General features: G+C 51.1%; 7 protein-coding genes across 7 annotated transcripts; 2 read left to right on the plus strand and 5 right to left on the minus strand.

The window, feature by feature from the left end:
* The first annotated feature begins 757 nt into the window (after nt 1-757).
* On the plus strand, nt 758-2946 carry EJ05DRAFT_253844 (alcohol oxidase). The gene is made up of 3 exons (XM_033740191.1): nt 758-774; nt 842-2132; nt 2273-2946. The coding sequence occupies exons 2-3, from the start codon at nt 1039-1041 to the stop codon at nt 2808-2810; spliced, it is 1632 nt and encodes a 543-aa protein (XP_033603585.1). The 5' UTR covers nt 758-774; nt 842-1038; the 3' UTR covers nt 2811-2946.
* Nucleotides 2947-4160: 1214 nt separating this feature from the next.
* Nucleotides 4161-5410, plus strand: EJ05DRAFT_253853 (uncharacterized protein). The gene is made up of 2 exons (XM_033740192.1): nt 4161-4720; nt 4793-5410. Exons 1-2 carry the CDS (start codon nt 4535-4537, stop codon nt 5216-5218), a joined length of 612 nt encoding a protein of 203 aa, XP_033603586.1. The 5' UTR covers nt 4161-4534; the 3' UTR covers nt 5219-5410.
* Nucleotides 5310-7024, minus strand: EJ05DRAFT_253863 (26S proteasome subunit P45). The gene is made up of 2 exons (XM_033740193.1): nt 6623-7024; nt 5310-6537 (listed from the first exon to the last, which is right to left on the minus strand). The coding sequence occupies exons 1-2, from the start codon at nt 6855-6857 to the stop codon at nt 5603-5605; spliced, it is 1170 nt and encodes a 389-aa protein (XP_033603587.1). The 5' UTR covers nt 6858-7024; the 3' UTR covers nt 5310-5602.
* Nucleotides 7025-7440: 416 nt separating this feature from the next.
* On the minus strand, nt 7441-9061 carry EJ05DRAFT_497695 (uncharacterized protein; the record flags this gene model as incomplete). Its single annotated transcript, XM_033746575.1, has 3 exons — nt 7441-7816; nt 7869-8821; nt 8876-9061. The coding sequence occupies 3 exons, from the start codon at nt 9059-9061 to the stop codon at nt 7441-7443; spliced, it is 1515 nt and encodes a 504-aa protein (XP_033603588.1).
* Nucleotides 9062-10067: 1006 nt separating this feature from the next.
* EJ05DRAFT_253982 (uncharacterized protein) lies at nt 10068-14146 on the minus strand. The gene is made up of 5 exons (XM_033740194.1): nt 13569-14146; nt 11721-13519; nt 10732-11673; nt 10516-10684; nt 10068-10463 (listed from the first exon to the last, which is right to left on the minus strand). Exons 1-5 carry the CDS (start codon nt 13723-13725, stop codon nt 10180-10182), a joined length of 3351 nt encoding a protein of 1116 aa, XP_033603589.1. The 5' UTR covers nt 13726-14146; the 3' UTR covers nt 10068-10179.
* Nucleotides 14147-14679: 533 nt separating this feature from the next.
* On the minus strand, nt 14680-17097 carry EJ05DRAFT_483536 (actin-related protein; the record flags this gene model as incomplete). The annotated part of the gene is made up of 4 exons (XM_033745260.1): nt 14680-15477; nt 15522-16800; nt 16904-16982; nt 17055-17097. The coding sequence occupies 4 exons, from the start codon at nt 17095-17097 to the stop codon at nt 14680-14682; spliced, it is 2199 nt and encodes a 732-aa protein (XP_033603590.1).
* Nucleotides 17098-17401: 304 nt separating this feature from the next.
* Nucleotides 17402-19277, minus strand: EJ05DRAFT_491888 (MFS general substrate transporter; the record flags this gene model as incomplete). Its single annotated transcript, XM_033746007.1, has 3 exons — nt 17402-17477; nt 17635-19091; nt 19149-19277. The coding sequence occupies 3 exons, from the start codon at nt 19275-19277 to the stop codon at nt 17402-17404; spliced, it is 1662 nt and encodes a 553-aa protein (XP_033603591.1).
* Nucleotides 19278-19601: the final 324 nt, after the last annotated feature.

Consider the following 19601-nt stretch of genomic DNA (forward strand, 5'->3'; position numbering starts at 1 on the left):
AATATCTTGCTGCCTTAATGTCTCGCTGCCTTAATGTCTCGCTGCCTTGTTGCCTGCGTTTGTCTAATGTCTTAATGCCTTACCGCCTTACCGCCTTACCGCCTTACCGCCTGAATGCCTAAGGAGTCTTTCCCTCTATCTCAACACCACTTCACGAACAGACACTTCACGACCTCATGCCCAGTGTTCCAGTAATACCCCTTTTCTACAAACACTCATACATCTTCATACGGACCTGTAGCATTTCACGGCAGTACACAAAGTTGTCGCGACTGGCATGAATGTGCTGCTGCCATCGAGTTCGCGAGACGGTATATCAGTCGTATGAGAGGCTCGTCTCGTGGCCAACCTACCTTCGTATCCTCATAACGCCGACGATTGCGAGGTTGGAACAAGGCGCACGATCGTGATATGAAAGGGCAAGATGAATTTCATGCATCTTATGAGGCTCTACTATACAGCACTGCAAAAATAAACTAATTATACCAACGTATGGCTGCGCAGGCCCAGACCTTGTCGGATGACTCGTACTAGACGTAATACACAGTGAAACTGAGACCACAAACAGTGAACACGGCGCCCCACACGCCCAGGATTAGCTGCCAACCCGCCTAGGATTAGCTGCCTACAAGCCCGGGTTTAGCTGCCCCTGCGTTCCCCTATCATCTTGTGTCTCACGCCGCTTGGTGCTCACTGCGCGATAACTAAGAAGCACACCATGCGATTGTCTTATAAGGCTGGCTGGGTCAACTAAGTATGGATTGGTTAGGTAAGGTAAGTAGAGCCCGTCTAAGCGATCGAATCACGCGACGTCCATCTGACTGGTGTTCATCCGCTCGAGAGATCAATCCCGAACTCGTCGGCCTCAGAGTTTTCATCCCTCGTCTTCTCAATGTAACCTGCTATAAAGTCCCCATATTTGCTAATTGAATCGCTTCTCCCCTTTACTCTGTCTGCCCTGCCCATTGCAAACTCCCTTCTCCTCGTGGTTCTCGTGCTGCTCGTGCTGGCGGAACCCCTCGCCTGAAACATACCACCATGGCCACCACTACTCACATTGCCGCTTCCGACGTGAACGAATATGACTTTATTATTGTAGGAGGCGGCACCGCCGGCTGCGTTGTGGCAAGCCGTCTGTCCGAGTATATGCCCCAGAAGAAAGTCCTGTTGATTGAGGCTGGTCCCAGCGACTATATGGACGATCGTGTTCTGCTGTTGAAGGATTGGCTCAATCTGCTTGGCGGAGAGCTGGACTACGACTATCCCACCACCGAACAGCCCATGGGCAATTCGCACATCCGGCATTCCAGAGCAAAAGTCCTGGGTGGCTGCTCCTCGCATAACACGCTCATCTCCTTCCGGCCGTTCGAGTACGACTGCAAGCGGTGGGAAGCCCAGGGTTGCACGGGCTGGAGCTTCAAGAACTTCACTCGTCTCCTCGACAATCTCCGCAACACCATCCAGCCCGTCCATGAGCGCCATCGCAACCAGCTCTGCAGAGACTGGGTCGAGTCTTGCTCGTCTGCACTTGACATCCCCGTGATCCACGACTTCAATCACCAGATCAGAAATACCGGCTCGCTAAAGCAGGGCGTCGGTTTCTTCTCCGTCTCTTACAACCCCGACGATGGTCGACGTAGCAGTGCCAGTGTCGCCTATATCCATCCCATTCTGCGTGGCTCCGAGAGGCGTCCAAACCTGACCATCCTGACCAACGCATGGGTCTCAAAGGTAAATGTCCAGGGCGACAAAGCCACAGGTGTAGACGTAGCCCTTCAAAACGGCGAGAAGTACACTCTGAAAGCCAAAGCCGAAACCGTGCTGTGTGCCGGAGCCGTCGACACGCCCCGTCTGATGCTGCTGTCTGGTCTCGGCCCCAAGCAGCAACTCGAGCAGCTCAGCATCCCCGTCGTTAAAGACATCCCCGGTGTCGGCGAGAACCTGCTCGACCACCCGGAGACCATCATCCTCTGGGAGCTGAACAAGCCCGTGCCCGCAAACCAGACCACCATGGACTCCGACGCCGGCATCTTCCTCCGCCGCGAGCCCGCAAACGCCGCCGGCGACGACGGCGACATTGCCGACGTCATGATGCACTGCTATCAAATCCCCTTCTGCCTAAACACGGCAAGGTAAGACTCTCGCCGCCCATACGCACCACCCGCCCATATGCGCCCATCTCCCACATACTTCTTTCCCCCTTGACTCTGCCCACTCACTCACTCACTCACTCACTCACTCACCACTCACCACTCACCACTCACACAAACAGACTCGGCTACGACTCCCCCATCGACGCATTCTGCATGACGCCCAACATCCCCCGCCCCCGCTCCCGCGGCAGACTCTACCTCACCTCCTCCGACCCCACCACCAAGCCCGCGCTCGACTTCCGCTACTTCACCGACCCAGAAGGCTACGACGCCGCAACCATCGTAGCCGGCTTCAAAGCCGCCCGCAAAGTCGCCGCCCAAGAGCCCTTCAAATCCTGGCTCAAGCGCGAGGTCGCGCCCGGTCCAGACGTACAGTCGGACGAGCAGCTCTCCGAGTACGGGCGGCGCGTCGCACACACCGTCTACCACCCGGCCGGCACGACGAAGATGGGCAATGTGCAGGCGGATGGGAAGGTGGTGGTGGATGCGCAGTTGAGGGTGCGGGGCCTCGCGGGCCTGCGTGTTGCGGATGCGGGCGTGTTTCCGGATATGCCGACTATTAATCCTATGCTTACTGTGCTGGCGGTTGGTGAGCGGGCGGCGGAGTTGATTGCGGAGACGTGGGGGTGGAAGGGCATGCAGAGGGAGCGGTTGTAGATATATATGTATGTGATGTGACGGGACGGGACGGGACGGCACAGCACGGCACGCGGCGATGATATAAGGTATGTTCTGGGTGAACGGTTTGTATCAGCAATGTTTTTCTATGTTACAAGTGGTTTTGGCTAGAACGACATCCATGATATATCACGAATGTAGGATTTGACTGGCCATGAACAGTCTTCCTTTCATGGACACTCAATATCCTTTATAGAATCTATGCTGAGAATGATATACATCATAATTTTGCTCATCACGACTAAGCGGCATGCTGACGACTATGGAGCTGGCAGGATATCTGGTCTGGTCCAAAGGTACTATACTCACTGTTCTCGAGCTACATTCTTGCTCGCTCACAGCACCATTGAACTAATAATGCAAGATAGTCATTACTTGCCTGAGGCAGGAGTCTCAACGTCAATCAATCCTACTGTGCCACATACTGCGCCACACGACGGAAATATATACTCGACCTGCTGTCTCCATGTTTCTTATCCACTGTACAAGCTTCAGAAGGGCGTCCAGCGTCGTAGGTAGATCCGACCGCGTCCATGTCACAGACAAAGTTCCTCCAGGCGAAACAACCTGTGTGCCCCAAGGGCCAGCATTCCAAGAGCCCAGTACATCTCCAGAGAGAACATAAACAAAACAAAACCAAATCCCTAATTAATGGCATCCTCCCTAGCTCCAGAAGAACCGCCTCCTCCGTCCTCAAAACCGTCAATAATACCCCCTCCGAGCTCTCCCAAACCCTCGCGGTCCTTCCAGCCCAGCGACTCTCGGCAACCTGCGAATCCCATATATCGACAGCGATATGAATAAAAGCCGGCGAAACTGTCGTCTACCCCATATTCCAGAGAGACATACTCCATCCGAGACGATCCTAACTTTGCCCCGGTGACGCAGCGATCGATAGACGGAAGATTGTCCGCGGTGTGTGTATGCAGAGGCGATACACTGTAGGGGCTCCATGCGGAAGGAAGACTGGATTCATAGCGGTGGTATTCTCTCTTTTCCAAACCGTTTTGGCAGATCTGATGGTCGTATATGTGAAGCTTGATCACATCCTATCAGATATCTACTCCTGCGGGCTTGTCGTAAGTGGCCACTCCTACCAAACAGTCCTCCAGAATACCCCTACACTATGACCCTACCACAGAACATATCCACGCCCGGCGCCAGCACTCTCCTCCTCCATCTCGACGGCTACAACTAGCATCCAGGCAGCTACGACGGTAGCGGCGTGACCGACGAACAAGAAACCCTCCCCCGGCACATTCTCCTCCTTCGGGCCCCCTTATCCGCGCCGGAAATCCTTCAAGCACCTCCGCGACGACGACGACGACGACGAATAGTCCAAGAGCTCACCAATACAAAAGACGTCGAATCATACTATTAATTAATATATCAGTATATCGGGACAGGTGCTGGCCGCCACGTCAGTCAGTCAGTCAGTCAATCACACACACAAAGCACAGAAAACCCCGCCCTCTGATTGGCCCGAGCCGGCACGAAACAGGCAATTACAAAGTGAACAACGTCATGGAACGTAGTCGCAATATTTGCTGCTTGCGCGACATTGTAAGCCTGGACGGCGGGGGGGTCTGGCAGCTAATTTAGGGGCCTGTTTTGCTGCCATATTACCCACGGGGCCAGTCGTCGCGCATAAATATCTTACCTGATATCGAAGGAAATATAGAAAGCCACCCCTCAATGAAGAGATGTATTGTGTTCTTGGAGAGTACATGCATAATGCTAGGACGTATAAAAGTACACATATACGTATACAGTGTGTATCTACATTCTTTTCCGCATTCCGTTTCGTTTGTCGTTCGAGTGGTAAACAAAGCACACTGGGCATGGAAACAAAGCAGAAGCGTCGAGAGAACACGAATCTATATATATATGTAAGTAATCGGTCAGTCAGTCAGTCAGTCAGTCAGTCAGTCAATCAGCCAACTAATTAATCAGTCAACCAGTCAGTCAGTCAACCAGTCAACCAGTCAATACACCACCACCAACACCCTACCTACGTCCCATCCCACCCAACCAAACACACCATCGCCTCCACACCACACCACACACCACACCACACCCCTCGACCCCATCCAAACCCCACCCAACCTCCTCCAAACCAACCAAACCAACCCAAAAAAATGCGCCCAATCCCCCTCTCAATCCCAATCGCCAACCTCATGTCCATCCTCCTCCTCAGCGCCCTCACAGCCAGCCTCCCAACAACCCAATCCGCCTGCGCAGCACGAGTGGTACGACGGTACGGAATCTATGCCGCGACAGGGCTAGAATTGGGACTTAGATCCGGGGCTGCTGGACACGTGGACGAGGAGGACGATGGGGTAGTGCGTGCGAATGGGGGGAACGGGGACGGGGACGGGGCACGGTGATGGATGAGGAGGGAGGATGGTGTTGTGGTTTTTTTTTTTGGGGGGGGGATGAATTTACGAATGAAGAGGCGAATGGATAAATGAACGAATGAATGAATGAATGAATGAATGAATGAATGAATGAATGAATGAATGAATGAACAAATGAATGAATGAACGAATGGCGAGGCTTGAGGGAGTGAGTGAGTGGCTGAAGGGACGAAGTGGAGTGGAGGGTATTTATGAAGAAGGGATAAGTAGAGGATAGGATTCAAATTCCAGTGCACTCGACGACGTTCCAACCATGATTAATGTTCTCCTTGCTCCTATTCTGCGATCTGATTGAAAACCGCGGTCTATGCTCTTTTTCATAATACACTTCGCGCTGCTCTACAGACCTCCCGTCTACTTCCAGAGCTTGCTCAAACTCGTCGCCTTGTCGTCATGCTTGTTCAACACCTTCGCTGTCGCGAGGTCAAAGTCCTCTTGTGTGACGTGCACTCTCCGCTCTCGTAGCGCATACATGCCTGCCTCCGTGCATACACCCTTCAGCTCTGCCCCTGAACATCCATTCATCTTTTCTGCAATCTTCGTCAGGTTGATGCCGCGCGTGAGGTTCATGCTGCGGCTGTGGATGCGTAGAATGTCTGCACGCGCCTCGACCGTTGGTGGCGGAAACTCGATCTTACGGTCGATGCGGCCCGGTCGAAGGAGCGCTGGGTCGAGGATATCGAGACGATTGGTGGCCATGATGATCTTGATATTCTTAGTGGGCTCAAAACCATCGAGTTGATTCAGCAGCTCCAGCATAGTGCGCTGGACTTCCGAGTCGCCGCCAGATGAGCCTTCGACACGGGACGACCCGATGCTGTCAATCTCGTCCATGAAGATAATGCTAGGCGCATGTTCACGCGCCATGACGAACAGCTCGCGCACCATACGTGAGCCCTCACCGATATATTTCTGCACCAGCTCCGACCCTGACACGCGGATGAACTTGCAGTCTGTGTGATGGGCGACGGCACGAGCGAGAAGTGTCTTTCCTGTACCCGGGGGGCCGTATAGGAGAACACCCTTCGGCTGAGCGATACCGAGAGACTCGAAGAGCTCTGGATGCTTGAGACCAAGCTCGATGACTTCTTTGATCTCTTTGATCTGCTGATCCAGACCACCGATCATATCGTAGGTAGAGTCGGGCACCTTTTCCACCATCATGAGAGACACGAGCGGATCGACGGAGGAGGGAAGCATCTTCTCGAGTTTATAAGAATCGGATAGGAGGGTCACGCGTTTCCCGACGGTGAGCTTCGCGATATCGACGTTGTCTGAAATGTCCACGACTGCGCAGCCACGACGTCAGCATGCATTCTACCACGCATGGCGACAAGTGGGCACGTTTCGTCGCACCAGCTATTTTTCACGTACCATATTTGCCCTCTGGATGCACCTTGACGAGTACCTTCTTCGTCCCCATCACCTTGACCACCTCGCCGACGTACGACCCTGGCTGTTGCAGCAGCCCTAGCTCTTCGCGAAGCAACCGTACTCTCGAGTTGTAGTCATTCCGTTGTGCTTCCAGACGTCTGAGTACTGCCTGTCCTTGTATTATTTCGAGCTTCATGCTCTCTATCTTGTTGTGGAAAAAGGTGTCGAGCGCCATGATGGACGACGGCAAGGGCGGCAAACGAAGGTTGAGACTGTGACTGAAACGGAGGCTAGGTGTAGACTGAGCCAAGGAGTGAGATGAGTAGTCAAGAGACTCAGCGCTTGTGAAGTCGGGCAGAGTGGAAGCGTTTAGATGATGCAGGTAATCGTGGTTGGTCGGAGGTCCATTGCGAGATCTAGCTTCACCGAAGCTCAGGTCCGGCCGGAGATACTTCGGGACAGTCACCTGTCGACAACACGGGTAGTCCTGAATGAGATACAGAGTTTCCAAGACTTGATTGGTGCATCAATATTATCAACTACATCTGTATACGTTCGGCATTCTTGTCGTTTCATCAGATGAGGATGTCGATTTAGATCTTGTGCTGTTCAATGTGATTCTTCTATGCCCGTAACATTATATCTACAGAGCAGTAACGAAGTAACGAGTGTGAGACGGGTATCATCAGTATGTGCAGAAATCCAAGCCAGGCACCACCCTATGTGCATTCAATAAGATCCTGAATATGTGCTCCATACGCCTTATTCGTACCCCGACGGAAAATGACAAATACATATAACAGAATATCGCAAAATGATCACCCTGTACTGGAAGGCCCCCACTCGTGCCGAGTCGCTGGGGTGTTGTTTTCACTGCCACTTGCCGTCGGATTCCTCTCCTCGGGCAATCGACCAGGTTCAGCTTGTCGAGTGCGGATGCCGAATGTTCGATTTAATCGTTCAGCAAGTCGTCTTCTTCGTGAGTCGTTTGCTGCGCCGTCGGTGACATCGTCATTCGTCGATCGTAGACGTCGAAGCTCAGCAATGCGTTCATCACGCGTCATCGTACGACTAGAGCTGAATATGTACGTTAAAGCGCTTCGTCTGCGGAGATCCTCTTCGAGGGGCGGTGCATCAGAGGGACTGCGAACTGCCTCATCTTCGGTGGCTTCAGGCGGGCGAAGGTCTATGCGACTATGAAGGGGTTAGCTAAAGAATGGACCAGCAGGATTTGATTATGTCTTACCAAAGCGGACACGTTCCGGAAACATTGAGAAGCCATTGATCAACACAGCCAGCGTGGAACTTGTGGTCGCAAGGTAGGACTCTAACGTCCTGGCCACGTTCGAATTCTTCGGCACATATAGCGCATTCCAATCCTGTTGCCTCACGGTTTGATACGTCGTCTGTACTCTTAGCCTCTGCTGGTGCAATACCACCCGTGTTCTCTAAGCTCTTCTTGGGAGCGCTTGCTGCCGTGGACGTAGCTACTGTGCTTGCGACCTCCAATTCCTCTGTCGTCGCTCCCGTGTTGGTGCCTGTCTGTTTACTGCTAGTCCCGAGCTCTACATCATTCGGCTTCGATGCTTGCTCTTCGCCAAACTTGACGATTGGAAGAGTGTCTAGCATGGCTCGTGCGATGCCACGGGCTCTACTTTGCCTCGGTCGGCCGGCGCCATCTCTGGGACCATACCTTTCTGGATGCCGATGCGCTCTGACAGCGCCAGTCATGATTATGATCAGGAACAATGCAGTGATGACACCCGTGATGCTATACAAGATAATCATCGCCACTGCAGTCGACGGAGACGGACCTCCTGGAGGTTCTGTCTGGTTGTTTGGCCCCGCCCTCTGTATTGAGACCAGGAACTCTGAGGTGGTGGAATTCGCAGCTTGCTGAAGCCTACTCAGCAAGTCTGTTGCGTTCCGTGTGCCAATCATGGTATATATAGATAATGCGTCGAGGCTCTGATCTGCAGTAGTGTTCGCAACACAACCTGCTTCTGCTACCTGACTGAACAACAGAACAGCAGATGCCCTTCGATCTTTCATAACGATGTTTACAACATTCGCAGCTTGTAAGTTGCCAGGATAGTCTCTCGCGTCGCAGCTAATGTAAGCGACATTTTTCCCTCCTTGAGTGGGGAACGTGTTGGCATTGTCCGTATTGGCTATGATGAGGTTGGCCATTGTACCTGGCTGCCACGGTATTAGGCCCTATGATACAAGTCTAACAACTACAGGCTGACTTACGTTGTCTCTTGCTGCGGCCGTCATGCCCTCGATGTCGGCAATGTGACTCGTATCGCCGCCAGCCAGATCGAACTGCGGTTCTGCAGCCCTAGCCTGATCAGCGGCATGTATTGCAGTTGTTGATTGCGCAACGATGGTAGTTGCGGATGCTACCGCTACCATGAGCTTGTACGTCCATGATACCATGGTTGTGGGTATGGGTTGCGCGAGCAGTAGTAGTTGTTTAGGACGAGACAAGCGTCATTGCTGTATGTCACTTATGGCAGAGATCACTCGTCAAAGATCGTGCAAGAGAATGATGTGAGGGGCGAAGACAGTGTAGCATGACATGGCTCGGTATCAGATCATGAAGACCCAAGGTAGATATGGGGAAATCGTGAACGTGCTGCGCTGGGGCCGCCCGGATCTGATCGCCCCACTTATCCTGCCGTCACTCAGTAGTCCCGTCACTTAATTACTCAGTACTAGTCAGACCCAGCCCCAGCCCCTAAGCGTATCAGTTCTTAATGGCGTATTCGCGTATTGGCGTCTTGGCTCACCGCGCAGAAACACCTCACCTCATGGCTGGGCAGCTCTCCGCCAAGCAGCTTTTTCACTGTGATTCCAGCATATCAATCCGACTTTCTTCTACACAGCCCCATAGCGACGAGGACGAGTTCAGACATCCCGGCCCAGACATGATATACATGGCTTCGTCAGCATCAAGATAATTGGCTAACAGTAGTGCCTCCACCATACACCCTCGGATCCGCTAACTCCGAAGCCAAGTCTGAAACCGTCCTTGATGTCTCGCTTCGTAGTTCATCGTGGCGTGGCGTGATCAACAAACGTCATGGAGTATTACTTATTGGCGTCGAGTAGGCTTGTCTGTCATTTGTCTGCAAGAATACTGCAAATGAAGAATGTGTTGGGTTATCTTGTCTTATTAAAACTCCTTCACGTATGCATACCATGCTTCAACAGCGAAGGAAGAAAAAAAGAGATGCCAAACCCTGACTCGCGCTTATATCTGCTATGCCCATGTCTCATAATGTGTACCTGGGCGCCTCGCTATGTGTTGAATGATGATTCCTGGTGGTAGAATCACCGGAAGGGTTTCCGTCTTAGAGTAGTATATCGTCTTGCAATGTATTGCCGTCTATTCGGCGACAACGTTATCCTGTGTCTAGACACCAGCCAATTACCGATCTCTGTATCATCGATCGCTATGCAATGCAGAGATGAAAGTTCGAGTCTCAACTTGATTAAGATGCCACAAATGCGCAGCCGGGAAGAAGCAACAACGCAAATCAGAGTCGTCGTCGCTAGAAAGCCCGGCCGTGAGTGCCACTGCCCTTGACTTTGAAGCTGGAGGACTCAAATCGCGTACTCTCTAAAAGACCACCAAGCGCCAGTGTATCGTACGGATCAACACCATTCAGGCCCGCTTCGTTGAAAGACGACAAGTAGAATCCGACAGTGACGACGAGGTATGCCAGAATCAAGATAGACCCTTTAAAGTAGTTGCTTCTCCCCTCACCGTATACGTACGATAGAAGGAAGACGCAAAGCACTACCGTAACCATGTCCCATTGCGGGAAAATAAGAGCTGTTCGTCGTCGTCAGTGGTGCTGGTAACGGGAATGTGTCTATAGACTCACTGAAGGTATGGTGTATGACTTCTTTGGAATCGACGAGACCAGATGCACCGTAGAAAGCACTGAACAGCACCAATGCGGGTACTTGAAGCAGACAAACTTGAAGGGCGTAGGCGGAGCCGATCTCCATGGACAGAGCAATGTTACCGTTCATTGCAAACGAGATAGCGTTCTATTTGTGTCAGTAACTTTAGTGCTCGTTCGAGGTGGAGACCTTACAAGAAATTCCGTTGTATTCGGAACCAGTGCGAAAAGCGTAATACCCAAGAACTTTTCGTCGATATCCACATTTTCGAGCACAGCATCGACAGTATTCACAAGAATCTCAGCAATGATTGCATAGGCGACAGTTGCGCTGAGAAGGATGGCCGTACTCTTCTTGCGACTCCAATTAGGGGCGTCGTGACCACCGGCTGCCTGCTCAGCTGGTGCTTCACCATGGGCATGCGTCTCTTCGACAGTCGAGCCTCGGTGGCTATGTGCTCGTACCGTGGCAGCAGCCTGTGTTACCTTTCGTGGCGCCTTCGTTGCATCACGAGCAGCCACAGCAGCGGCAGTGGCGGCTATTTCAGCGATGCACTGGGTGATTGCATTGTTCTGCTCATCCGACAGGCCTTCGACATGAAGACTTTCGGGCTGTGCCATCTCACCGTCAGCCTTCGGCGGTACGACATGTGGTGTGGACGGTATGGTGCTGGGAGCAGTCGAAGACTTCTTATGGTTTTCGTGAATGACTTCCCCGCTAGTTGTAAGACCTGCAGATTTGAGAGATTGTCCTAGAATACGCTTGTACAACTGTGTTTGTCGGATATCGGATCGCGATGTGCCACTGTGAGCTTCAAAGGATGATTGGAGATTCAGCGTGTGAGGGTGCTCGAAATGTCCACTAGTGCTCAGCTGACTACTGGTCATATCATGCTTCTCGGGCTTCTTTTCATCTATCTCGTTGTTCCAGATGACCGCGGCATGAGTTCTCAACGTGAACAACAGGCCAACGACATATGAGAGAAACAGAAGAACGGAGCAGAACCAGATGTACGGCTTCAGCGCTTCTTTGTAAAAGCGATCATGTATGGCTGGAGCCTGGGAAAAGTAGCATCGTCTGCAGTCGCGATCGCCCGTGTAGGCGTGATGAGCGCATTGATGGCAATTGAGCTCGTGCTAGGAGTCGTTAGCGTAGGTCCAATAAAGCCCGATATACCACTTACACTGCCGTAGATCTGGTAAAATAGCGTAGGACTGAAGCAACCGATAATGGCAAAGAGTAGCATGGTAGATGTCACCCCTGCTGATCTGACGTTGAATCTTTGAGTCTTTCGTTTCAATGCACCAAAGCACATGGACAACCCAGGGAGAAACAGTATAGCAGCAAAGATGCTGCCGATGATACTGCCTTCGACCAGTTGCGCCTTACCCTCTTTCAACGCAACGCAGTACAGGAACACTTCCACAATGGTGGAGAACAGTGCATTGACGGTAGCACCAATGCCCATAGATGATTGGGCCGAAATTGAAGCCACAGCTTGTCCGATGAAGTAGGCCAAAGGTATGATTGAGAACAGTGCAAGCACAAAGACGAAGCCTGAGCTTGTGAGTGCGTTTCTAATTCCAAGAGCTACCCCAAGCACCCAGTAATCGAAAATGACGAAAGCAACAATTCCGAGCAAGTTGATGAGGAAGATGTTTGTACCGTCAATTGTGTATTTCCAATATCTGGTGCCAACAGCACGGTATGTGCACAGTAAGATCGAGGAAGACTGCTCGCCACCCCGTCGGACATCAGAACCATCAGCGTGGAAGGAGAGTGCCAGTGGATGCCGTCGCATATGATCAAATAGTAGTAAAGTCACCTTGCCCATAGGTATTGTAAAAACCAAGAGCCAGCATATACCGGAGACGAGCAGGAGGGACGGTGCCAATAGACCATAGAAGGCGATGAAGAAGATGATGCGACCGAGCGTCCATTTACCGCGACCGAACAGACGTCGCTTTCGGGTATCATTGTCATTCGAATTACTGTTACCACGTCCGGTCCGTCCAAGTAGACTCTGGGTCTCGGAGGCTGTCGAGTCGATACTGTTCCGTCTTCGTCCGATGATAGAGCCCTGTATGTTGATCGGTCCGAAAAAGAGTCGACCTTCTTCGATGTCTCCACTCTGCCATTGCTCGTATTCACTGATGCTTCTTCCTTCACCCTCATCCTCCTCGGCGTATGCTTCATCCTGGATAAGTCGAACATATTTGCCAAACGGATAGATCAAATACCGCGCTAGGCCCAACAGCACAGTTCCATACTCGACACAACTCCCTTGAAACCCAAAGAGTAAACAGAAGAGACCACCGGCAGCAGCAATGGCCGCAAGCCACCATCCGAAGAGAATCGACCATATGAAGTTGAACAGAACTAGCCAACGACTCACGAACAGTCCGGGTGTAGAGTGGATGTCTCCTTCAGCGTTCTTCTGTACAGATCGGTCCTTCTTGTAGAGTGCTGGCTTCCAGATCCTGATACCAAAGGGATGTGTTTCGTTGATGGCTTGTTGCCTGTCTCGCAAAGTAAAGCTCTCTGCATCGCTAAGGTCGGCATCATCGTCGTCTGCACCCGGAGTTTCTACTTCTTCTTCTTCTTCATCCTCACCAGCTACAACGGTTGCCTCTTCTCCAGATGTTACATTGTCATCTGGAGACTTTGGACCAGACAGACTCACCTCGCGAGGTGACATCGGCTCATCATCGTCACCTTCGACTGTCGATAGCTTAGGTGGTTGCGCGGTCACTCTCCTCCGTACGGTCGAGGGCTGCCGCCTGAGAGTGCCAGATGACTGTCTTGCTTGTCTAATCTTCGCCATGTCTTCGTCCACCTCCTCCTGGGCATCATGGACAGAGAAATGTTGATTGCGGTGAGAGGAGGGCCGGCGTCCCATACCAGGTTTTTTGGGGCGCGATTGTTGTGGTGAAGGCTCGACGGAGGTTGAGCCAGTACGGGTTGTGTTGCCAGATATCGTTCCTATTGTAGAATGAGCAGTATTCAACTAGATTACGACTCCTGTACGTACCATATACGGAGGTGGACGTCTGTGACCGGTTGTGATGTCTTCGTTCCGTAGCTGGCGACTGGGTAGAGCTCTCTTGGACCGCGCTCCAGTCCGTTGCCCTCGCTGAAGCTGCAGCTTCTTCGCCAGCAGAGCTTTTCGGTCTCTTTGGATCAGACATTGTCACGGGCCTGGTGTTTAGATCGTGGACCGAGATTCTTTACGCGATGGTAGGGATCGAGACTATCGCGTCGGACTATGCTGCTCAAACGAAGGATGGCACAGCGCGTCCTCAGCCTGCCGGCGTGTCGAAGAGCTGCGGCCGGGCCCAGAAAGTGCGCGTGTTCGACAAGGAATGTAAGACTGAATGGTCATGAGGAAGATATCACTGCATGCTTGGTCGGCCAATGTAGGAGTGATAAGTTGATTATCAAATGTAGCGGGGAAGCTGCAGCAGTGTTGCACGTGGAGAGCAGAGCTCTCTCTCACAAGTGACGACTGGAGTTTAGCTTCGAAGTCCCAAGCATCAACCGACTACACCTACGGCCCTTCAAGCTTTAATTTTGCCTAATGGTTGGTCCGCGCGCAACTCCACACGTCATGCTGCAGAGTCTGGTTAATTTATCTCGAATCTAATTTCCGTTGTCCAAAATATCAATCGGGAGCTGTTTCTGTCATGCACGGAGCTCAAGATTGGTTTAGCCCGAGCCTTGACGTAAACCTTAAAAAAAGGTCGTTGCCGGTTTCTAGGGCATTTTCGGCGAAAAGCGATCTCTGGGGCACCTGTAGCAGTAGTGTGGTGTTAATCACTGGAGCCCAAGAGTCTCGATGTAGGCAATTGCAAACAGATCTTGCGTGAAGTCAGACTATCGATAGAACTCGCGCGCACACTCACATTCAGTCCAAAGACAATGTGATTGCTTGAGAATTTCCATTACAGACAATTTTGCGCACATAGTATGCGTGTCCGCGTGCGTCTTGGCGCGACTTCGTTTTAGCATTCATATTACTTGTAGACTGGCCCGAACATCCCTGGGCTGTCTGCTTTTGCGTCCGCCACAGTCATATCTATCATAATGCGTGTGACATCGGCTGTGAGGCGCGAGGTCGTGGTACGAAAGACGTATTCATGTTACTACCACGGGAACATGCACTTGTGGACCAATAACCTGTGGCCCAGGGTATCATACTCCTTCATTGTGATCCAACTGTCGTTTCCGTTGGGGCTAAGCTTCCCAAACACACTGCCTCCTTTCCAAACGACGACCTGAGGATCCAGCTCCCTAGGCGGCGGACCTATCAAGATTTCTTTCTGGAAACCAGGCTTGAGCGCACGCAGTCGATCTTCGAGCACAGTACCGAACCCGGGCATAGCACCGCCGCCGCCGATGAGCATAATGCCTCCAAAGAAGTCTCGCATTTTGCGCTCGTCGCCACGAGCTCCTTGCGTTATTGATGCAATTATAGCCATGTCAAGTGGCATGACTGGTAGAGTCTTGTCCCTCTCTTCAGCGGCACGGATCTTTTCTAGGGTAGGGTCAAAGAATATTTTGCCTGCATCAGTGGCGTCATTTGTTGCATCAACTGCTGAGGACGCGCCAGCTTGTTGTGGTGTGCCTTCCGGTGCTGGAGATCCGGCGATTGACGAGCGAGGAGTGTTTTCAACTTCGTTGAGGCGAGAGAGAAGACTAAAGTGGGCTTGACGGCTCGGCGTAGAGGTTACAGCAGCCGCTGCTGAAGTCTCTGTTGTTGATTGTGTACCATTTTCTGTCATATTTGAGTATTTCTCAGCTGCAAATTGTATGACTGTGGCTTGCGCCGGGGACAGTGGGTCATTGGGCGATCCATCGTATAAATCATATGAACGGTCAATCAACTTCCGGCGACACTCTAGCTTCTTTGTGTGATCAAAAATTGTAGGTCGAAAGAAGCCCTTTCATTGTCAGCGTGATTTGTAAAGAGTGACGAACAGCTTACCAGAGGCGCCAACATGACTTCGTCGTATGTTCTAAATTCGTATTTCCTCGTATCCTGTCCAAAGGCTCTAAGATGGAACTCCCAGCCATGAACGGTTATATCCTGTTCTTGCATGGTGCAAAACTTTCTTTTCAATTCCTCTGCCAATAGGAAGTCGTAACGCCGCCTGAGATTGATATCTCTATACGGAAATTGATCATGTAGCATCATCCTAACGAATGTTTCGGTGACATCTGCACCGCCGTACTTCATATTGATTCGCGAGTCTTCAGCACAAAGTCCTTCGTCTACGCAGCAAATGGAAGTTTTCTGATGTCCTATATCGACGATGCAGGATATGGAGTACCCAGCGCCGAAAGTAGCCGAAAGACTTTCCTGTTGAAAGCAGACGCGCCCAAATCCAAGGTCTCTGATCAGTATGCTGAGTACCGTCTGAACATAAGTCCGTTCGTAGAGATCCGGTATTATGAAGACACAGCTATACTGTGCCCAATCTTTCCGGTGCGATAAACCAAGTAGGTTATTGATACTTTCTTCCAGTATTGTCGTGAAATCGTTGTATAACAGGTTCTTGTTTGCATAGTCGACTTCGTTGAAACAACCGTTCCGTATGGGCCAGAAAAGTTTGTACCGGGGCTTCGAGCCTTCAGGTATCCGTAAAGCGGCTTCTCCAGTGATATATTCGGGTGGCTGTTTGGAAGGGATCTCGGTCCACTCTATGCGGTGTGGATCGTTATGCTCCGTGATGACGTCGGGTTCATGCCTCTTGTTGAAATTGAGGACCAACTCCTTAGAGTTTGGTAAGAGCCTCCTTTTGTTGTTCCGCATCTGGGTTTTGAGGTCTGCAGACATGCTCGCAAATTCCTTCTTGAAGTCCTCTCCAAACCACTTGTCCATTTTCTCCGGTATCTCGCCATCAATTTTGATTCTTTTGGGTGCCGGTTCGCCGTCGCCCTCTTCAGACTCATTCTCCTTCCATTGCCGCGCGATTACCATAGGTACCGTCTTTGGGAGAGCATCGTTACCAAGTCCTACCCTTAGGTTTTGGCTACCGACATGTATCACTACCAACTTAGATCCGAGAACATCCTGTGAGCCCAGTGCGCCACTCTCCATATCATTGATGTCATCTGCTAGCTCTGTAGTATCTACCATATCACCGGTCTGAGCTAGGGCGCCTCGGTCTTTGTTTTCTCGTGCGGTTTGTAGATGTCGTGCGCGGCTGTCTTCATTCTGTGTTCGGTAGGCAAGGTATTGATCGTCGCGTTTCAAGTATTCACTGGAGGCTATGTTGTTAGCTTATCCCATGGGTAATGCGAACAGCGACCCAAGGGGCGGCAGGAGGCAGGGATTAGAGCTTGTTAAGACAGTCGGGGGCGTACGTGTAGTAGTTCTTCTGATTGATCATATTCACTTGCGGCCATGTCGAGAGGTCCAGACCATTGTCTGTCTTTGCCAATCCTGAAAGACGTTTCGTAAGCTCCTCTGCACGCGCCAGCTAGTCTGCTGGCATAAATGTTGCTGGAAACATACCCTCTTCCCGCATCATCGCCTTGCCGGATTTCTTGCCCACCATCTTGAATGCAATGAAGACTTCGAGCCTGGGTCATATGAGGATATGAGCAGCTCTACTACCAGTTCTAGGTTGTCCACGCTTCAGACTTGTCTGTCCAGCTTCAAACGCGTGCGTCTCGACAATAACACCTAACGGTTAATTACGGTCGGGTGGAGGTGTATCATGAGCTTATCAGATTCTACCGAACTTTCCCCGGCTCAATCTATTCACGTACGCGATTCGTTACGAATGAGGGAATTAAGCATCCTGAATCTGAAGGACATGGAATGTGTGTGCTAGAGCCTCACAATTTATGTATCCATCTTTACGATCTTTTGCGTCTCTCTGGACTGCGAGATTGGGACACGCCATCACAGGTAACAGCGCATGTCAGATCTACTCTATGTCATATTTAAGTACCAGTACCCTTTGCTTAGAGCAGGGTATATCATACAACTCTACCAGGTAAGAGGTTCTGCATAGCTATGTTCAGCTTCAGGACCGATCTAGACATCTTCTTCTACCTTCTCATGCGACGAATCTGAGTCATTCACCGACTGTCTGGCATCAACACCCTGATCCTGACCTAATCTTCGCCATTCCACTGTGACAGTACCGATTACAGAGGCGCAACCGAGTCCGACGGCGACATAGAATGTATTAACGAGGGCATCGTTATAGCCGAAAAGAAGAAGACTCAATTCCTTCCCCGACACCATGTCTCTTATGTTCGTGGCCCCGGTATTAGCTATTTCGCTTGGATCAATACTAGGCATTCCTGTAAGATTTTTGACCAAGCTATTCAGAAAGATGGCTTGTCCGATTGGGAGGCAAATGGCTGTACCAAGGAAGCGCACGAAGAGGACAAATACAGTCCCGGTCGCGACGTCCGCCCGTCTGAGAACAGTTTGTACGACAACCAAGCCCTGCTGCAAGCCAAGTCCGAGGCCAATTCCGAGAACCACTTGGTAGCCAATCCATTTAGCAGGACCAGTGCTGGGCTCTAGTGTTGTTAGGAGACCTGCTCCGATGGGCATAAGTAGCGAGCTGGCATAAAAGAAAGGATTGTTGTATGGAATCAATTTGGTAAGAATCACCCCAGACCCTACCGAGCAAAGGACTGTTGCAATCATTGTCGGAAGCAGCATGATTCCGGACTTTATGGCACTTACGCCCTTGATCGCTTGGAACCACAACGGTAAGTAGAAGACTATGACCTGTGCGGCAGCGCCGTTGCATAATCCGAACCAAGTAGCACCCGCTATACTCCGTTGCTTGACAATTCGTGGTGGTAATGTTGCATCTTCCTGTTTCCAGATCTGGATCCCAATGAACACCAGAAACAGGACGACGCTCAGTACGAAGAGTATAATGATGCGGGCATCATTCCAAGGATATTTGACCCCACCCCATTGCAAGGCCAGTATTAGACAGACGATGGCCGGTAGAACTACGATGGTGCCAATTGGATCCAGCTGTTGAACTCTGCCTACGAAGCTAGAAGCTGGAGAGTCAAGCTTCTGCCCTCGCTGGTCGACAAAAAAGAAGGTGACAATAATGGATATTGCGCCCACGGGAAGATTGATATAGAAACACCACCGCCAGCTAACCTTATCGGTGAAGGTTCCTCCGATTAGTGGTCCCACAACCGACGCAAAACCATATACAGCGCCGAACAGTCCCTGGTAGATAGGACGCTCCTGCAATGGAACGACATTGAACAGTATTACCATGACCCCTGAGAAGATCGCTGAAGATCCTAACCCAGCAATCGCGCGTCCCACGATGAAACTTGGTGAGTCAGGAGCCGCACCGCAGACGACAGATCCGATCTCGAATATGACGCAGGATATCAGAAAGATTGGCTTCACCGGATAGTACTTGTAAATCTTCCCTGTGAGAAGCTGGAAGCAACACATCGTCAAGATGTAGGCCGTATTATACCAGGACAAATCGTCGAGCGAATGAAATTCATCGGTAATCCGAGGCGTTGCTGTAGCTAGAATGTTTTGGTCCTATAGCCACAGATGATCAATACACATGTTGGATAGAGCTTCGATTGGGGCTATTACCAACGTGACGAGGAACATGGCCAGATAAGCCGCAGACATGATAATTATACGTTTCGACAATCTTGGATATCCATCTTGGGCCTGCTCGGGGATTGCGTTTCCCTTGCCATTTGAGAGGGCTTGTGACATTGTAATATGGTAAAAAGATTCAATAAGAATGCATAGTAACTTGGAAGGTGAAAAGCTTCTGAAGTTGGGCTCCCACCTATCTTATATACATTACTCAAGGATGAGCATGAACAAGCACCTCACCCTTGTCCACTGTTTGTATGGTGCTCGGAGAATAGAAAAAATACCTTGCCGACCGAGCCAATATCAAGAGCTAGGAATACTACTATTATTTGATTGGTTGCTATGATTACAATCTCAGTTCAGCCTAGTTTCGGGGCTCGGACCGACCAATTTTCTTGGGACACCCGAAGCGACCGTCGCAACTGTCTGTACCCAACACCG

Source organism: Pseudovirgaria hyperparasitica (genome assembly GCF_010093815.1).
Source record: "Pseudovirgaria hyperparasitica strain CBS 121739 unplaced genomic scaffold EJ05scaffold_3, whole genome shotgun sequence".
NCBI classification, from domain to species: domain Eukaryota; kingdom Fungi; phylum Ascomycota; class Dothideomycetes; order Acrospermales; family Acrospermaceae; genus Pseudovirgaria; species Pseudovirgaria hyperparasitica.

What these genes read in the sequence shown, in the direction of transcription:
- EJ05DRAFT_253844 (XM_033740191.1), top strand. Translation starts at nt 1,039, where the DNA reads ATGGCCACCACTACTCACATTGCCGCTTCCGACGTGAACGAATATGAC. An exon ending in TTCTGCCTAAACACGGCAAG is followed by an intron (nt 2,133 to 2,272) that starts GTAAGACTCTCG and finishes TCACACAAACAG; the next exon opens with ACTCGGCTACGACTCCCCCA.
- EJ05DRAFT_253853 (XM_033740192.1), top strand. Translation starts at nt 4,535, where the DNA reads ATGTATTGTGTTCTTGGAGAGTACATGCATAATGCTAGGACGTATAAA. An exon ending in ACACGAATCTATATATATAT is followed by an intron (nt 4,721 to 4,792) that starts GTAAGTAATCGG and finishes TCAGTCAACCAG; the next exon opens with TCAGTCAGTCAACCAGTCAA.
- EJ05DRAFT_253863 (XM_033740193.1), bottom strand. Translation starts at nt 6,857, where the DNA reads ATGGCGCTCGACACCTTTTTCCACAACAAGATAGAGAGCATGAAGCTC. An exon ending in GCATCCAGAGGGCAAATATG is followed by an intron (nt 6,538 to 6,622) that starts GTACGTGAAAAA and finishes GTGGCTGCGCAG; the next exon opens with TCGTGGACATTTCAGACAAC.
- EJ05DRAFT_253982 (XM_033740194.1), bottom strand. Translation starts at nt 13,725, where the DNA reads ATGTCTGATCCAAAGAGACCGAAAAGCTCTGCTGGCGAAGAAGCTGCA. An exon ending in GACGTCCACCTCCGTATATG is followed by an intron (nt 13,520 to 13,568) that starts GTACGTACAGGA and finishes ATTCTACAATAG; the next exon opens with GAACGATATCTGGCAACACA. An exon ending in AGTCATACACCATACCTTCA is followed by an intron (nt 10,464 to 10,515) that starts GTGAGTCTATAG and finishes GACGACGAACAG; the next exon opens with CTCTTATTTTCCCGCAATGG.